Here is an 18560-nt window from a genome sequence, read left to right as displayed (position 1 = left end):
TACTTGGCATTCCTCTTTGATTCGTTTCAACGGAACCCTGAGAACAATTCAAATTCCTGGTGTCGAGGGCAAGTCTCCCTCGGTCAGACTTCTGCACCGCCATTTTTCTCCAACACTGAGACGCCCCGTCCTGGGAGTCTCCCTGTCTCCCCAGATCACCCTGTGACTCTGAGCACCCTCACCCACCTCCTTCCTCCCGATCTCTGAGACTGACCAGGCCAGGCATTGACTTGCTCTTTCTCTCCCGCCCCTAAACAGTCAGGGCCCCTTCGAGGACCTGGCTCTAGACCCTCCTCGGTCCTCCTCTGTCAGCGGTCAGTGGTGACTGTGCTGACTTCCAATTCTATTTAGGTGACTCCTGGGTTTGCAGCGCTCACCACCGTAATCTGGGCTCCATGTTTTCTAACACTCCTGCCGGACTTCACACATCTCTGTTATGCCTTTTCTTTCCTTCCTTTCAGCGAACAAAAAAGAAGCTCTGGAAGAGACCGCGGGCAGGAGAAGGTGGCTTGAGCATTTCTCTCCTCTTCTTCCAGGTCCAGCCCAAAATGGACACTAACTTCTCCAAGCTGGGACCTGCGTACCAGGGAGATCTTAAGATGCTAGGAAGTTGGGGATGTTCCAATCTACCACCAATCACCAACCATCAACTCAGATGTTGTCACTACTGCCACTAGAGAGAAACACACGATCATGATAAAGTATTTCAGAAAGAGCAACCTTAACAAAAAAAGACGACCACATCCCTTCACCCAGGGGCCATACAAAGCACAACTGTCAACATGGGTGGAGCTGTCTTTGGTGGAAACGGTCTGTTTGTTTACAGAAACATGTGAAAACAAGCCCCAGAGCAGGACCTGAAAGATGACTGAAACAAGGGGGATGGCTGAGTGTCCCGCATAAGAAAACAGAGAAATCGGAGGGGTTTCAGTCTAAGAAAAAGGCAAGAGAGAAGATGAAAGAGACCAAAGCAGCAGGCTGGAAACCACAGCTCCTGTTGTGGTTCGTTTTCAAGAACGGGCTGTTTAACAGGCAACTCTACCTTGTCTGTTCACCCAGGCACACAGTGTCTCCAAACTCCTGCAGGTACCAAGACCTTGCTCACAGGTCACCTGTACTCAGGAGAGGCTGAGTCGGCGTGAGCTGTGAATTAATTCAGCACCAGCAGAAACTGAGCCCAAGCTGCCCTTGAGAAGGAGACCATCAGCCCCCCTAGGAATGCACAGAAGACTGGGAATGCTGCACCCCACTCGGAGGGAGGGGCCCGGGGCAGGCTGAGCACAGAGAAGTGTTCCCAAGTGTGCTTCGAAGCAGCTAAAAAGAAAACCCATCATTGAGCATACACTGTGTATGCGACCATGTGTTCTTTTTTCACCTATCATCATCGTTTGTCATGTTATTAGAAATTTTATAAGCCTTATAGTAATTCCCTCATTCAGATCTACCACAATGTATTTGTTAGTTCACTATTTCATACTAACTTGTTTCTCATTTTCCATCATAATAAAGAACGCTGAGGCTTCTTTGTACATAAATCTTTTTTTCAGAATTTCAGAAATACCTAAAAGTGAAATTTAAGAGTCAAAGGCATAAGCATTTTCAAAGTTCTTGATACAAAATGCAAAACGATGCTGCCAAAAGTATCATCTTCTTAGTTCATATTCTTAGTATCTACATTTTTAAAAAGCTTTGTTAACTCAGTTTTTAAAGGTAGTATCTCACTAATTTGTTTCATTGCAAATGAGTTAAATTTTTTTGTTTGTCATTTGCACGTCCGCCTTCATTTAGTTCCCACTCCTTTCTTTTCCTATTTATCTAGCACCTATTTTTCTTTGCTCATCATCTTATGTGAATCATTTATATTTAAGACTATCCATCTTTTTTAAGTACTGTATTTGTCAACATTTTCCCAGTTTATCTGTATGTCTGTTCATATGGTTCTGTGCTATGCAATTTTGCTTTCTCACATAACCTTAATTATCAAACTTAATTAACTCATAAGTGCTATGGTAGTTAGGCAGCAATCTATCACCCTCAACTTTTAAGTCTGATCGTAATATATCAGAATAATGATTTTTCAAGAACCACACTGAAATGTAAGATCGTTTAATTACCGAACCAACGTACATACATACACTTTAAATAAAATGAGGGGTCACTCACCGAGTCCAGGAAGCAAAGGTAGGGCCCTGAGCTCTGTGCTACTGCCTGGTTTTTAGAATATCCAACTGTTTAGAAAAGAAAGAGAGAAGTTCTTTTACAATTCGATTTTCAATAGTATTCTCTTCCATAAAACTTCATGGAATACATACTATAAGAAAGAAACATTCTGCACTATCGAGTGGAAAATCAGGTCAGTTTTTAACGGAATGAAAAGGAAGACGACAACATCATAGTTAGTGGCTGACACAATAACACGGTGGAAAAACACGAAGAGCCCACCTGGCCCAGCACACGCGAGGACGAGCTCGCTGGACGAAAGCGAAGTTGCAGCCTTCACTGAGCACGGCATTAACCTAAGCCCTGGGGAACATTTTTTAAAAAACAAAATCAAAATGTCCCTGAATGGAAGTGCCTGAGCAGATTCTGGCAGGAAGGCTTTCTATAACGTCTCTGCTCCTAAGAGTCACAGTGTGGTCCCCTGGCCGACGCGTGTCACGCACGCGTGCGACCGCTGGTAAAGGCTCACTGAGCGAGACGGGCAGTGATGAGAACAGCCCCGCACGTGGGCGCATCCGAACGTGCGCGCGCTGTGACCGAGCACTCCAGTGGGGCGAGGGCCCACAGAACACCACACGGCTGCCAAGACGGGACCCCGTAAGGACCCCGCTGGGCACAGGCGCGGACGCTCTGTGCTGATGCTGGCACAGTACGAGGGCAGCCGGCGCCTCTGTGCCGCTGGGACTCAACAGTGGGTGCCCCGGGGGAAAGGGTGCAACTGCAGGGTCACGGGGGCTTCGGGGGGCTGCTGTGGTTACACGCCGTGTTCAGTTGGTGAGAACAGAGCTGCACAGTTTTGAGAGGTGTACTTCTCTGCATGGATATATTTTAATACCTGTCTTCGAAACCCTTGCCTTCAAAGAAATCACGACAGAGTGGGTTAGGAGTGAAACGGCGACCTGTGGCTCACTGCAAATGGAAACCGTGGGGCTTATGAAGAGGGGGCGCCGTCGTGGAGGGGCGGGGGGCTGGAAGCCAGCAGAATTTAAGAGGAGAGAAAGCCGTGCGGAGCACACACGTCCTGCGTGAGGAACTGAGGGCGACGAGGGGTGTGCACCCAGGCTGCAGAAGGCAGGTAGCACGGGCTGGCTTCTGCAGGGACTGACTGTCGGGCTGAGGGGACAGGGCCTCCCTGGAGAGGTTTCCGAACAGGGCATGGCGTGCAGAAACTAACACCACGCAAGCTCAGCCTGGATGCTGAAGGCAGGGCAGCCCAGAGGAGGCATTTAGCCCAAAAAGAAGAGGCTGAGAGACTTTGAGGGGCAGGATGCCCACTGTCCCTAGGAAGAGGCTGCAGACACACCTGAACTGTGTTAAACAGACAGTTTCAGATTTGGTGCCACAGAGAAAGGTCAAAGCAAAACAGATGTGTGCAGACTTAACAGGGTAAGTCCATCTAGTCCTCAAGGCCAAGGCAAACTGGAGAAGGCTGTCGGTCCCCGGGGACACCAGCAAAGCCTGCTGGTTTCAGGCCACAGCAAGGCACTCCCTGGTTTGCTGCTATAAGGAAAGCACCCCTCCAAGGTAGGGGAGAGACGGTGGGTCCCTCCTGTCACTCAGCCCCTCTCTGGAGCACCGAGGTCAACCACACTGCAACAAAGGACACTTATCCGCCCTCACTCAGGTCATCAAAGGCTGTGACCCAGAGCAGTGCCCTTTCACACAGGTAGCAGCTTAATTTCTAGGATTAATCCTCGAGCTTAACCGACCCACGTCCGTTAGCAGAATGGTCCCAGATTTCAACAAACCACAGGTACGACACCACAGAGAAGGAAAAGCACCAAGGGAGGCAGATGCCCGACTCCTGACCCCTGGGAATGGGTTAGCAGCCATCACCGAAACAGCTGTCGCTCAATCTCCATCGTCACCGCAAAGCAAGGCGAGCCCAGAGAAAGACCTCATGGCAGCCGAAACCAAGGGGCTGCATGTGGAAAAGAAAAGAGGCTTTCCACGACCACGTTTAAATCAGCAGGAGTTCTGTTTAAAAAGTTACTTGTTAGAGTTAGGGCTTAGAAGGGGAAAAGTCGAAACCAAGGGTTTGGGTGATGAGGGAGAACGTTGCCCTCTGAGGAGGCTGAAGTTTCCCACAACGAGTCTTCTGTTTGGCAGAGACAAGGAATTTGCTTTAATATCATTGCCTTGAAGAAAGTCAAATGTTTGTGCCAGGGCCTGATGTTTGGGGAGGCCTGACCCTTTGTGAGGGAAGCCGGTTGTCATGGTCACAGCAGGAAAAACTCAGGCCTCAGTGTGACATCAACATTCCTTACTCCTGGAGAGAAGAGGGTGGGATTGTGCTTTATTTTGATTTGAGCACGTGACCACATTATTAAGAAATGTTTTGCTCTATTGTAATATAAAATAATGGTAAATGAATCTTAATCCAAGTGAAATAACCCAGCACTCCTGAAAATAGACACTTTAGATCTATGTTACCCAAGTTGATACGACTTTTCCTATTTAAGATAATATTGTTATAGGAAAATATGTCCTTTCACATATATCAGATTAACATCATTTCATTAATGCGTAATGCAGGATCCTCATGAACTTGCCTTTCCCACCTTCAAAGAGGCAGCAGGATGCTTCCATTTCTGCATAATATTACAGCTCATTTTTGTTATTGATAAAATACATACAAATGTGAAACGCCTCAAGTTATATCTAATCCATAAAAAGTATTTTACAAAAGACAACACTTGATTTTAAAATGGAGATTAGACACACAATCACAGCAGTAACACAATGCCTTCAAATTATTTCATTTGACTATGGAAAATGGAAAGCATCTTAATTAAAGAGTATTTTAAAAGGATACTCATACTAGTTTCAAAAACCACAATTTGTCTTTACACATTTCAGAAGCAAGTTGAAATGTTTTACGATAACTGGTTTATAGAAATTTTTAATTATAAAAGATAGATAAAGGAAATTTAAAAAGACCTAAGTCAATAGAAAGACATTGTGTGTTCATGGATTGGAAGAATTAATATTATTAAAATGACAATACTCCACAAGAACTACAGATTTGATGCAATCCCTATCAAAGTCACAATGGTCTTTTTTGCAGAAATGGAAAACTGATCTTAAAATTCATATAAAATTGCAAAGGATTCCAAATTACCACAACAATTAAAAAAAAAAAAAGTTGGAAGAATCACGCATCCCAATATTAAGACTTATCACAAAGCTACAGTAATACAAACAGTGTAGTATTGGCATGAGAACAGAGTCCAGAAATGAACTCATATGTTTATGGTCAACTGATTTTCAACAAGGGTAGCGAGACTTTGAATGGAGAAAAAACAGTTTTTTAAACAAATGATGCTGGGCCAATATGTACAAAAATTAGTTCAAAATGGATCAAAGACCTACATATAAGAGCTCAAACTATAAGACTCTTTATAGAAAACAGGTAAATCTCTATGACCTTGATGTGGCAATGGTTTCTAAATATGACACCAAAAACACATGTGGGAAAAAAAAATTGGATTTCATCATAATTATAACACTTGTGCATTACAGGATATCTTCAAGAGAGTGAAAAGACAACACACAGAATGGGAGAAATTATTCACAAATCATATATCTGATAAAGATCTAGTATCTAAAATATATAAAGAGCTTCTTTAACGCAACAAGAAAAAGACTAACAACCTGATGAAAAATAGGCAGAGCACTAAAATAGTTCTTCTTTGGAGACACTTCTCCAAAGAAGATGTACAAATGGCCAACGAGCACATTCAAAGAGGCTCAATATCATTAGTCAGTAGGGAAATGCAAATCAAAATTACAATGAGAAACCACTTCACACCCACTAGGAAGGCTGTTAAAAACAACAACAACAAAACCCCAAAAAACAGAAAATAAGAAGTGTTGGTGAGGATAAAGAGAGATTGGAATAGGGGCAATAGGAAACAGTCCAGCTGCTGTGCTTCCTTGCTGTGTTAAACATAAAATTACGATATGACCCAGCAATTCGACTCCAAGGTATACACTCAAAAGAAAGTAAGGACCAGTGCTCAAACAAAACTTTGTATGCAAAAGTTCATACAAGCGCTACTCGCGACAGCCCAAAGATGGAACAACCCAAATGCCCATCAACTGACGAATGGATGAACAAAGCACAGTGCACCTCTACAACTGAATATTATTCTCTCATAAAAAGCAGTGAAGTAGTGATGTCGGCTATAACATGACCCTTAGAAACGAACGCTAAATGAAAGAAGCCAGTCACAAGAGCACATATTACATGTCCTCCAGAACAGGCAAATCCTTAGACAGAAAGCAGATTTGTGGCTGTGCAGCGCCGGGAAAAAGGACGTGGAGGGTGGTAACTCAAGGACACAGGGCTCCTTTCTGAGGCGATGAAAACATCCTGAAACTGTGGTGGTGGCCACACACACCTGTGGATCCACTGAAAACCGCTCGACCGTGTCCTTTGCTGGGTGAATTGTATGGCATGTGAATCACATCTCAATAAAGCTGTTACAAAAACATTTAATTAATCAAAGAAAGATAAAAAGGAAAAGGGAATAAAGAATAGACACGACTAATATAAAACTAATAGCAAGAAGATGAACTCAAACCTCACTATATCAGTAATCTCATTAAATGCGACTAGTGTAAACATCCCAGTTAAAAGGCAGAGATTGTCAGATTGGATAAAAGAGTAAAATCCATACAACTGTCTGTAAGAATCTACAAGGGAGGGGACCCTTTAAATATAAAGACACAAAGCGGTTAAAAGTAAAAAGAATGTAAAAGGTATAGTATGCTAATACCAGTCAAAATAAAACACAAGCAGTTATATCACTATCGAACAAAGGTTTCAGAGCAAAAATATTACCAGAGATAAAGAAGGTTTTTCATAATGCTGAAGGGCTCAATTCTTCACAACAGTCCTAAATGTTAACGGTTTAAAAATACACGAAGCAAAAACCGATAGAACTAGAAAGAGGAACAGACAAATCTGGAGTCAGATTTCAATACCCCCCTCAATACCTGATAGAACAAGAAGACCTCAAATCAGCAAGAATATAGATTTAAACAAGGTCCCTACCTCGACCTGATTCACATTCACAGAAAACTACCCAACAGTAGCAGATCCCAACCTTCTCAAGGGCACATGGAATATTTGACAAGATAGGCTATAGCCTGGGCCTTAAAACAAATCTTACTAAGTTTAAAAGATTCAAGCCAAAGTATGTGTTCTCTTACTACAGAGGAACTAAATTAGAAATCAATAGCAAAAAGATACACAGAAAATTCCTCAAATATTAGGAAACTAAGTAACATACTTCTAAATAACCCATAAAGCAAGAAATCAAAAAGGAAATTAGAAACCACTTTGAATGAAAATGAAAACATAACATATCAGAATTTGTGGGATGTTGCTATAGCAACAGAGAAGAACTCATCACATAATGCCTATGTTAGAAAAGAAACAACCTCAGCTTCCACCTTAAGAATTAGAAAAAAACCAAGTTAAACCCAAAGTAAGCAGAAGAAATAACCCATATCAGAGTGTAAGTAGAAGAGACAAATCCATGAAACCAAAAGCCGGTTCTTTTCTTTAAAAAAACTGGACAAAAATAAATCTAATGTCACAAAAAAAGAATTTTAAGAAGTGGGTGACTAATAATAATCACGTACACCTGAAAGAAAAACACCGACGGCTTTTTGTCAGGCTGAGTGAAGAGTGAGTAATGGTATTATATAAATCCTTAACGAAGAGTAAGGAATTTAGGTCTAGTAGGTGTGTAAAAAGCGACAAACTCAAGTGTTACTCAGGATTTGAGCAACACGAACCCATTTAAGTTCACAAGGTGATAAGAAACCATCCTCATCCCCACGGCTGAATAAGCCAAGCCTGTTACGCACCTCCTCGCGGAGCAGGGGAGCTGTGCCCTCCAATGACCACGAGGATACCAGAATCTTCCAGCTTCACTTTCCATTTTTCAATGATAGTCATGGACTTGTCCTGAAAGTGAGAACGTTGCAGGTCAGCAAACTCCCCACGGGGCCTTCCAGTGTGACTTATACTAGGGCTGAATCGCCAGCAGGAAGCTCATGGATACCTTACTGGCGTCATTAAAAACGGAGAGCTCCATGGAGCCTTCGAAGTCCTGCTGCCAAACAGACCTCAAGCACTCGTCCAGCCAGGGCTCAGCATCATGGACTGGGAGGATCACAGACTGGGATTCAAAAAAAATGGGTTAACACACATGTGTGACAACTGAACTCCCCTTCCTCTGCTTCAACTGCCATTCGCACATGCTCATTCCCCCGCAAGGCCCGATTTACAGAACGACCCAGAGTCAGGCCTCCAGACAATGTGCAAGGTGTCTATGCCTCCTTTCCAAGCTCTTAGTGTCCTTTCGCTCCATAAGATTTACTATGTCTTAGATTTCCCTGAATCGGTCTTTCGGATGCTTCTGAAAAGGAAACAAAAATCTGAGGCATCAAAAATTTTCCTAATTCAATGGCAAATTCATGTGTTTTCCTATCACTGGTCAGAAACACCATCGTTTTGATTGAAACAAGCATCTGCGGATCTTCCAACCCACTAATGAAAATCACTGGTTGGTCCATTTCTTGATAGGATAACCATTTTCAGTAAACCATGATGTTGGAGAAAATGTAGCCCCTACACATGCTTTATCAAAGCATGGGGGGGCAGGTGCTGTGACAAAGGGAGGTGACCTCCATCTCTTTTCCTTCGCCCTAGTTTGTTGCGGTTTGGCACTGTCCTTTTCTCATCGCAGATAAAACAAAAATTTTCTCAAGTGTCTGGAGTAAAACTAGGAACCTGACTGCCAACAAAACAGGAACTGGTTACAGGAACTGTCCTCATTCTGCAATTTACCGCAGTAAGCGATACAGACTACCCAAAGGTGTGGATGTCCCGACCCTCGAGTTTGCACTTAGCGAGTGGACAGGTCCCTAACGGGAGGAGGGACTAGCATCAACCGGGAGAGCGCACGTGCGCGCGCATCTGCACACAGAGTTTCGCACCCACGCCGGCTGCAGACAGGCGTACCGGCTCGGCGGAGGCTCCCAACGCACCCCAGGCGCGCGCGTGCTCCGAGGGGCCCACGGCACCCCGACGCCCCTTCCGGAACTGGCGTCAGCCACAAAAGCAGTCCCCCAGTTTACCTACGCATGTACCTTAGAGTTATTTTTTAAAGGAAAGAGCATTTTTACTGTTCTCAGGACCTACAACACTTAGTTCATGCGACTTTCGGTCAAAGACGGGCCCTGAGGGACCCCGTCCGCGCTCCGGCCGGACCTGGATGAGGGGGCGGAGACCCTCGCGGGGCGCGGGGCGGAGGCGAGGGGGCTGAGGGGGGGGACGCGGGGCCGGGGGCGGGGCAGGGGCGGGGGCCGGAGACCGGGCGGCGACCCGCGGCCGCACCACCTACCACTTGGACCGGCATGGCCGCGCTCCTCAGGGCGCCCCGCCCACCCCGGCCTGCGGCGCGTGCGCGGGTGCCTCGCCGCCTCCGATTGGCGCAGAGAGATGTCGGTCGGGCGGGGCAGGGCGCAGCGTGGAGAGGCGCGGCCTAGAGCGGCGGGAGGACCGGGAGGTGAGCCGGTCGCCGCGCCACCCTGGGCCGGATGCTCACGATCTAAAATCCAAACCTTCTGGGTTGTGCGCGTGGCCTTTGTAGAAAGAAAGGTCATCTGTGTAAAAGAAGCAGGGCTCATGTCATATGCACTATTTGGCCCGAGTGGAGGACAAGGACCCCTGATATCTCCCCTAAAGAGTGTTGCGGAGGCGGGACTGAGGAAGGCGGGGCCTGGGCTGCCCGTCGCTCCCGCGGCTCAGCAAAGTCCCGTCACCCAAAAACCCACCGATTGTCCTGCTCCCCACCTCCTGGCAGCCTTGTGGTTCCGAGAAGACTTGCCCCTCTCAGTGTTCAGGGCCCCGGGGACGTCAACCAGTTAGTCTAGTGCCAGCACACGCAGGAGCCCAACATGTGATCTGCTGCCACAAGCACTGTGTGCCTGCACACTCAGGTTTGTCCCAAGTCACCTAACTTAACGAGCAAGTTCACAGCCACGCTGCCAGGACACACCCTTTACTGTTCCAAACTAAGCTGCAAAGTGCAAAGCCACACTTCTCTTTCAGGCACAACTTCAAATGCGATTTTTCCTTAAACTGCGCCACTATTTGCGGAACCTTTTGTGCAAGTTGAAACTCTTACGTCGGATGCGTAAAAATACAGCCTTACCGACAGTGGACCAAAGCAGTCTGAGAATTTGTTTTCAAGGATCTCATGCTCTCCAAGGACTGGCGTATTAGGAATAGTTTCATTTCAAATGACTTGGTAAAAAGTCACACCGTGGCTACCAGGATGTGGGGAAGGCTTTAGAGCTGGGACCGCAGTAACCAGTGGCAGGAAGAGAATGGCGGCTGGCACCCCATGGCACGTGCGTCAGGGTTGGGTTTGGCTGCTCATATCCTGCTTCCAGCTCATCTCCTGCTGCCAGAAATGTGCTTTTCACTGCCTTCACTCTAGTAAGAATGTGGTTAGAATCTGCTTTTTGCAAACACTTGGAGTGGCAGGAGGCGTTCAGAAATGCAGGGTTTTAGCTGGGCGGATGCCTAGGAAGGTTCTCAACAGCCCAGGCCATGGAGACTGACCGCCCGCGCCCCCCCACCCCTTCCCAAGAGCAACACAAGGAGGATGCGGCAGGACAAAAAGATGAGCAGAGTCAAGGGAACCTGAATGGGAAGTGATGCAAACCTCCCGCAGCCTTCGTTTCACCGGGCGATGTTTTTCTGTATTTTTAGCTGTTGTTCATGCAGACTGGTGAATACTGGCTGTATTCAGTAGATTCGGCACCACCGGCAGCCCTCTCACAATGCTGGTGTAGGAACAGAGATGTGGCATGGGGACACTGGGCCCAGAGTCACAAGGGGTCTGCAATGAATGTGTCAGTGAAAGGTGAGTTCAAGCTTTAACAATGACAGCTGGACATTGCCTGACAACTCCCACTGCGAGACCTCCAAGCAAGCGCCCTTTCCAAGTCTTCTGATGGGATGAACCTCAACAGAGCTCTGGCTAGAACTCGCCCGGGCGTGGATGCTGCTGGGAGGTCGGGCGCTCCCCGGTACAGCAGAGGACAGGCAGCTGGATGGGAAGAGACTGGCAGCCTGTGGTGGCAGAGCACCCCAATAACAAATGTGTACACGAGGGAGCAGCCGCTGTCTGAGGTGTCATCTTTTCTACTCCCTCGTTTTTTAAAGGCTAGTCGAGACTCACAGTGTTGATTTAAGAAGCCAGACTTGCACTTCCCACCAGCTGAAGGAAGTAATGAGGTTCCCGTCACAGGAAGCATCTAATTAACAGTGGGGCAAACATTCGGTGTGGATTTGGTGGGAGCATTCGGGTGTCACATAGAGTGCTTCTCTTGGCCTGGGTGCTGCTCCCTTAGCCGGAAGCAGAGCCTGAATCTGGGCCTGCCCATTGAGGGTTGGTCCCAGAAAGCTGGGGGCAGGGCAGTGAGGCAGGGACGGAGCGGGGCCAGGACTAGTGTGCTCTGTTGTGGGGTCTCCATCATGGGCAACTAAAGCTACACCCCTGAGCTTCCCAGAGCCCTGGAGAATTTGCACCTGAGCATGAAAGAGAGAAGCCTTTACGTTTTGGACCTGTCATCTGTGGTGGCCCTTTGGGGCATTCCCTTCCCTGACTTCTAAATGGCAACTGCATGATCCCACAGGTGTCCCCAAGCCCCGGGCACACAGCCAGCTGGAGGCTAGGTGAGGCCTGCCCAGAACGGTGTGCGGCAGCCCTGCCAGCCTCGGAGGCAGGACCCAAGGGTGGAGAGGGCTGAGCAGAGGCAGGAGGAGCCTGGGGTGGGTCAAAAAGGCAGACGGAGACAAACAGAACTTAAGTGTCCCCTCCACCTGCCACGTTGCATAACTAGCAACGTGGGGATGATGCTGAACGGATGTAAGCCACCTGGTCTTCAGACTCTGGGTGACTTATGGGGGCACAACAGGTGCCGGTGTGAGCTGCATGCACAGGCCAGCTAGATATTTTCCTCCTAAATATTTATATGAAATGTCACCAGTGGGAGAAAGGGCTTGGGTGAATCCATGTCTGATAGAACTTGGAGGAGGGGTGGGGGAGCCAGAGGTTTTAGGGGTGACCGCATGCTGAAGTCACTGTCAAAGCTGGAGGCCTGGCCAGGCATTTGAGAGGGGCGCACCTCAGGCCACCTCAGGAGCAGCATGCACCGCAGGGCTGTGTCCAGCAATGGGACCCTGCCTGATGGTCCCCCTTTTATGGGGTAGAGAAAGCATTTGGGCGATACAGAGAGGGAAATGCCAGCTGTCCCTCCCTATGAGATGCTGTCTGTTCTGTCGGCCAAAAGCCTGGCCTCCTGCCTCCCAGGGCCACACTCTCTGATGCTGTCCACTCATAGGTCACCTGGGCCCCAAAGTCAGACAGGACTCTGAACTACTGACAGGGGCTTCTAGCAGCCGCTGGGGAATCTGAGTTGGGGACAGCCACCGCCTGGCCCCCGTGCTGCCTCCCTGACCCCTGAGATTGGAGGCTGGATCTCGAAGCGTTCTCGACTGGCCCTTGTCGGGAGACACCGCTGCACGATCTCTCACTTCTCCCGGCAGCAGCTAAGAATGCAAAGGCCTGGCCTCCGGTTACCTGGGCGCCAGGTGAGCAGCCTTGAGACCTAAGGCAATGGTGCCCGCCAGGAGGAACTGCTGCTTTGGTTTCTGGCTGCTGCCAGGCCGTGTCCCCTCCCGCCAGGCCCTGCATGTGCAGCGTCCATGTGGGAATGGGGGCTCGGGGGTCCGTGCCACGCTGGCCCTCTGTGCCGCTGCCATGAGAATTGAACCGACACAGGAGCCTCCCTCCTCGTCAGCACCGCTGGAGGGTGGCAAAGCCATCCTGTGAGCGTGAAGCCGAACAGGACCTCCACCCGCCCCAGACGGCGAGGGGCTGGGGCCCGGCCCTCACGGTGGCCTCATGGCCACCCCAGCGACCGCCTCCTCCCCTCAGGGACCTGGCTGTTGGAGCCACCTCACTGAGAAGCAGTGAGAACATCCACTTCCAGGACCCAGCGTGCATGCAAACACGGACACACTTTTACCTCCTCGCGTTTGAGGGCCTCCCCGCAGCTCGCTTGCTGGAGTCCCCACCGCCCTGCTGTCCCTGCTCGCCCACTGTCCTCCTGTGAGCCTCCCGGAACTGTCCCTCCCCTGTGCAGGGGAGGGGATGGGTCGTTGTGTCCACTGCCAACTCTCTGCGGCTGGCAGAGTCTGGCGGCCACGGGAGCCGGCTGCCGACGCTGGGCCAGGACAGGGCGGCCAGGAAGCGAGGGCGCCGGCTCCCAGGGCCGGGCCATGGGAGGGCCTGGGACAGCTCTGCCCACGGGCAGTTCAGCTGTCAGCACATCACCTATACTGAGGCAGCAGAGTGGTGGGGCTCAGGTGCCGCTGCCCCTCGCCGAGGCGCCACAAGTCCCCAGTGTCTGTTTGTCATCTGGGGAAAGGCAGCTCCTCGAAGGTGCCGTCAGCTTGCTCACCTGCAGCCTCTGTGCCCAGGGCAGTCGCTGCCAGCGTGGGCACTCAGGAATGGGAGCCAGGATAATTCGCCCTGTAACCAAATCTAGAAAACAAGATTGTGTCCACACATAAATCTAGCTAGAGGCCTAATAATATTATCAAAGTAACTCAGAAATTGCAAATTGCCTTTTAACTCGATACTGCAAGCTGAGGAGACTGCCGAACTCCGGCGTGCACTGTGTGAAGTGAACTGCTGGTTTCGATTGTCTGGTTGTTTTAATCAGTGTGGACGGTGAAGTCAGATCATAGTTTGGGCTCCCCCAGGGCTTACACTGTCCAGTGCCCTGGCCCACGGGCAGCTGCAAACAGGGCTTCTTGTCTCGGCCCAGCCATGTCCAGCCTCTCACGTATTTGCCAGGGCTGCAGGGTGTCTGCAACGTCAGGTCATTCCACAAAGTACGTGGATTCTGGCTTCTTGTAGAACTGGACCATATGACAACGTGGGGCACATGCCGTCCCCTCCTGAGGACCCTCGTCCAGGCTGCCAGTGGCCTTTTGCTCCGCAGGAAGCCCCGATAGCAGCCTCCCGCCGATCTCTGCGTCCATAGCTGTTTGCACAGCGTGGTTGGCTTTTCCTGAGCAGAGTCCCTTTCAGCTCTCTCTGTGAGGGGTTGGTGTTGCGCCTGTATGTGTTTCAAAGTTTTAATATTAAAATGGACAGTTTAATAACCGCTTCTATTAAAATGGACGGAACCCTAAGCCAATAGGAACAAGCTTAATGTTTTAAAAACACTCGGCTGCATGAGGGCTACAGAACGTGTCTTTCGAGGACACGCCTGGCGTCGGCGTGCCTGCCGCACTCCGTGAACTGCTACTGGCACCAGAAAACGAGAAATAACAACCGGCATCCGGGGGCCCTGCTCCTGCACGCCCTCCCGCCATCCTGCAACAGCCTGGCCGAGGAGACAGATAGGTCTTCCCTGACTTCCAGGCACCCCATCTGGTGGCCTAAGTCATCTCGAGGAAGGACAGCTGCATTTAGGCAGGCCCAGGCCCACCTGCAGAACTGGGGGGACACCAAGGTGCATCGTAGGCGAGGGGCCCACATGCGGTGTTGGAAGGCCCCAAGAGCGGGGGTCACGGGGAGCCGAGGGGCTGCTGTGGGGAAAACCGCCCCCACACAGCTCAGTCCGCTGGTTCCAGGTGGGGTGTTCACAGTAGCCCCCAGGGAGGAAAGGGTACCTGGTCCAGAGGGTCCTACATCTAGGATGCCAAGGTGACAATTGCAAGCATCCAAGTGGGACCTGGTCAATGGATTCTCAAGGAACCCTCCAGAGGCCGAGTCTGGGGGTCAGATTTGGCGCTGAAGTCTTTGGCATCTCCCACCAGGCTGAACCAGGTTGAACTGGCTTTGAGAACGCGGGGCCCGCTGGTCGCCGGTGTCCTGGGAAGGGTGACACCAGGTGCATCTGGGTCCATAGTCCCGCTAACGTCTCACTCGGTCACCTGAGGTCAGGGCCCCCTCCCCCAGCTTCAGCGGCAACTGCCTTGACCAGCTCATCCCCGAGTGCTCAAAGCTTCAGTTTTAGCCTTAAAGGTCCCATATCCTGGTAACCCCTCAGTCCCAGAAAACCGGGACAATTAGTCACTGAGCCCCAGCAAGATGCAGTGGCCGACAGACAGGGCCTGGGCCAGTGTTCGGGGGACTGGGACTGTTTAGTGGCCTCGCGTGGCGGCGGGGGCGGCGCGAGACAGGACAAAGCCTGCATAGCCCCTTGCAGGTGAGGACGAGGACGCTCTGATACCCCAAGGTACAGAGGCCCGGTCACTCTCCATTCTGCTCGCCCTGGGAGGTTTCATGGCCAGGACATCTCAGGGTGACTGTAGGCCCTGCTGTCTGTGGCCGGCCCTGCTGTGGTGGGCTCTGCATCACAGATGCCTTGCTTTGCCAGCCACACCATCAAGGACAGATGTGATTCCCATCCTGAGAGACCGTGGGCTGTGACACTGCGAAGAGCCCCCAAGTCCAGAGGCAGCGAGTCCCCTCGGCCCTGCCACCCCACCTGGTGAGGACACCGAAGGCGTCCCGTGCTGCTACTTCCCGCAGAATTCCCTCCTGTGTCACATACACATCTGTATGGAAGTGGTGAAGGTGTCACCGGTGGAGGTAGTAGTGTCTCCGTCTCAGCTCTGCCCAGCCACAGCCTGGCTGGGTCCTGTCCCCAGCAAGGGCGTGCACGTCCTCGCCAGGCTGCACTCACAGGGCGGGGAGGCTGGGGGGAGACCTGCTTTATGCGCTCGGGGCAAGAGCCCCTCGGAGGTGGAGGCGGCACCGCTGCCCCAGGTCCTGGCGTGTGGCCCAGTGAGCGACTGGGACTCGCAGAGCTGCCTCCTGACAGTGAAGGGAGGTGACAGTGGGGACACAAGCCCGTGGGCAGTTGGGAAGAGGTGGCCAACTCCCTGTGCTCATCTGTTACCCCTCATGTGACCTCACCGTGGCTTTTGTCAGCGGCTAAAATGGCGAAAGGTGACAGAAAGGGCAGAAGGCGCGCTGGCGGGCGGGTCCGTCACCCCTGACAGAGGCCCCCGTCCTGTGATGGCAGTTTCCACCGTGGACACTGTGGGCCCTTGTCATGGAGCCTCGCGGACCCCGCCGGCCACCGCCAGTCCTACCTTTGCAGGGGACACGGGGAGCCTGCCCAAAGCCTTCACAGCTCCGCGTCCTGACCTGTCTGACCAGCCCACCCCCACCCCCCGCCGCACTCACTGCGACTTGCACTTTGTCCCGCTGACCACAGGGTCTTCGTGTCGACCCTCCGAACCCCCTCGCAGTGACACAGGCCGCAGGTAAAGGCCTCTGGCTCAGGAAAGTGTAGCTTGAGTCCTTTGGGATGAGGCGGAGTGGGGTCAGGTCAGCTCAGCTCAGATTTAAAATGACGGGAACGGTGACCCAGGACCTGGGAGTGTGGTGGCACCAAGGCTGCTCTGTGGCCGGCAGAGAAGGCCGTCTGGGGAGAGGCACGGCTATTTTTGCTTTCTGAGGTTTCGTACTTCCTGATTGGACATTTTTGGGAGCACAGGAAATACATGGGTTTGCCTCAGAGCAAGTGCCTGGCTGGGTGTGGGGACGGACACCTTCCACTGGGCAGTGGAGCTGAGGCCTCAACCCACTTGGGACGGGCCGACATCCGTTCACCTTCCCAAAATGACAATTTTTCAGGAAAAGGCCTAATCTGCTTAGGGTGCGTGGAGAGAACAAGGCAAGAGGTGTCAACGGACGAGGAGGTGTTGGCGGGAACAGCCCTGTGCACCAACCCTGGGGACCCGGGGTGGCCCAAGGGGCTGCCGTCACCAGCCCCATGCCGGGGGCAGCTCCTGCGGTGGGGCTGGAACGGCGCACACCGAGGCAGCAGGCCCTCACGGCGGGCACCGGGGCGGGGACCCACCCCCCCATCCCCCACCCGGGCCCCTCCGAAAGCCAGAGGAGGCCCCTCTGCAGAAGGTGCCGGAAACAGCACGAGTACTGTGCTGCCCTTCCTTCCTGCGAAGCTGGCGTGGGTGCTGACGAGGGCCTGGGGCTGACACGAGGCCCGTCCTCCCTCCCACCTGCCGGCCCTTGCTCCCTGCCGTGCCACTTAGTCCAGCGGCCTCTGCCTCTTCCCAGTGGGGAGGCGGGGGTCAGAAGCTGGGGTGGCTGGGTTTGCACTTGGGGATGCAGTGCATGGAATGACGGACATAGGCAATGAGGCCCCAAGTGGCCCGAGCCATGGGCCATGAGGAGCAGACGCCCAGCGGCCAAGGGGCCACTATGCAGGACCCCTCCCCTGAGGACAGCCCGGGGCACTGGTGCCCTGGGGCCTTCGAGGAAGCTTCTGTTTCAGTCCCGTTGAGCACCTACTACGTGCGGCGGTCGTGGTAAGCTAGGCGCGCCAGCCTCGGAGCTGCAGCGGGGGCTCCCATCAGCGGCTGGGATCACCCTGCCCACCACCCCGAGGGCCTCAGCTTCCCGCTCATGCCAGGGGGCTGGGCTGAGGTGAGTCCTTCGAAGGGGTTCGGGGGGCCCTGACACCCTAGAAAGGGTCAGGAGGGACCGTGGGGTAAGCAGGCTTGGGCGAGCGCCAGGAAAGGGGACTGTGGACATTCAGAGGCTGGTCACCCAGGGAGATGGCAGCCGCTCTGCCCGCCCGCGGCCGGACTTGAAAGGACTGAGAACAGACAGAATTCAAAGACGCCAACAAAAGGGCTTCCTGTTGACACCAGCAGACTCTGACTCCCTTCTCCTCCAGCCCCAGTGCTGGCGCCTCGGCCGGGCTCTGTCCCCCGGGGTGACGGCCTGACCACGAAAAAGAAATCTACGACGCTGGCTCCCGACTCGGCGACTTGTTCTTTAAACATGGGGCCTGGAATCCAGACCCTGCCTCGTAGGCACCGCAGCCTCGCGGCCCCGGCCGGCCCCGAGCACATCTGCGGGATCAGAGAAGGGACAGCCACCGCGGCACCCCTGCAGCAGTGAGCGGCCCATCGAGCCTTCCGCACGCACAGCGCACACGTGCACACAAACACACACGTGCGTGCACACGTGCTCACGCGTGCCTGTCACAGCACGGGAACGCTGGGGGAGCACACCCGCCGTGGGACAGGGCCAGGAGGGCGAAGGGGCGGCCATCTCTGTCTCTCAGCACTCCCAAACCACGGACCCCCGAACCACGGACCCCAGAACCACGGACCCCAGAACCACAAATGCTTTTTCCAACAGCCCATCTTCTTTTATAACGAAGGAGCGCGCTTTAATTGGCTCCCTAGG

At 52.1% G+C, this 18560-nt stretch overlaps 1 protein-coding gene across 10 annotated transcripts in view; it reads right to left on the bottom strand.

Moving 5' to 3' along the window:
* The window catches only part of QTGAL (queuosine-tRNA galactosyltransferase), a 47782-nt gene extending 38067 nt beyond the window's left edge, over window positions 1-9715 (bottom strand). For 3 of the 10 annotated variants that reach the window (XM_039859266.1, XM_039859267.1, XM_039859268.1), the window contains exons 1-4: window positions 9388-9547; window positions 8298-8414; window positions 8101-8200; window positions 2164-2228 (exon numbers count right to left, since the gene is read on the bottom strand). In XM_039859266.1, the coding sequence (XP_039715200.1) occupies window positions 2164-2228; window positions 8101-8200; window positions 8298-8414; window positions 9388-9417 (312 nt within the window). In that variant the 5' untranslated portion in view covers window positions 9418-9547. The other 7 variants (XM_039859271.1, XM_039859270.1, XM_039859273.1 and 4 more) reach the window with 5 other exon arrangements.
* Window positions 9716-18560: the final 8845 nt, after the last annotated feature.

The sequence above is a fragment of the Pteropus medius genome, unplaced genomic scaffold (assembly GCF_902729225.1).
Source record: "Pteropus medius unplaced genomic scaffold, Ma_sr-lr_union100, whole genome shotgun sequence".
NCBI classification, from domain to species: Eukaryota; Metazoa; Chordata; class Mammalia; order Chiroptera; family Pteropodidae; genus Pteropus; species Pteropus medius.
The sequence above is the reverse complement of the archived record's forward strand: the minus strand, read 5'-3'. Positions and strand labels throughout refer to the sequence as shown.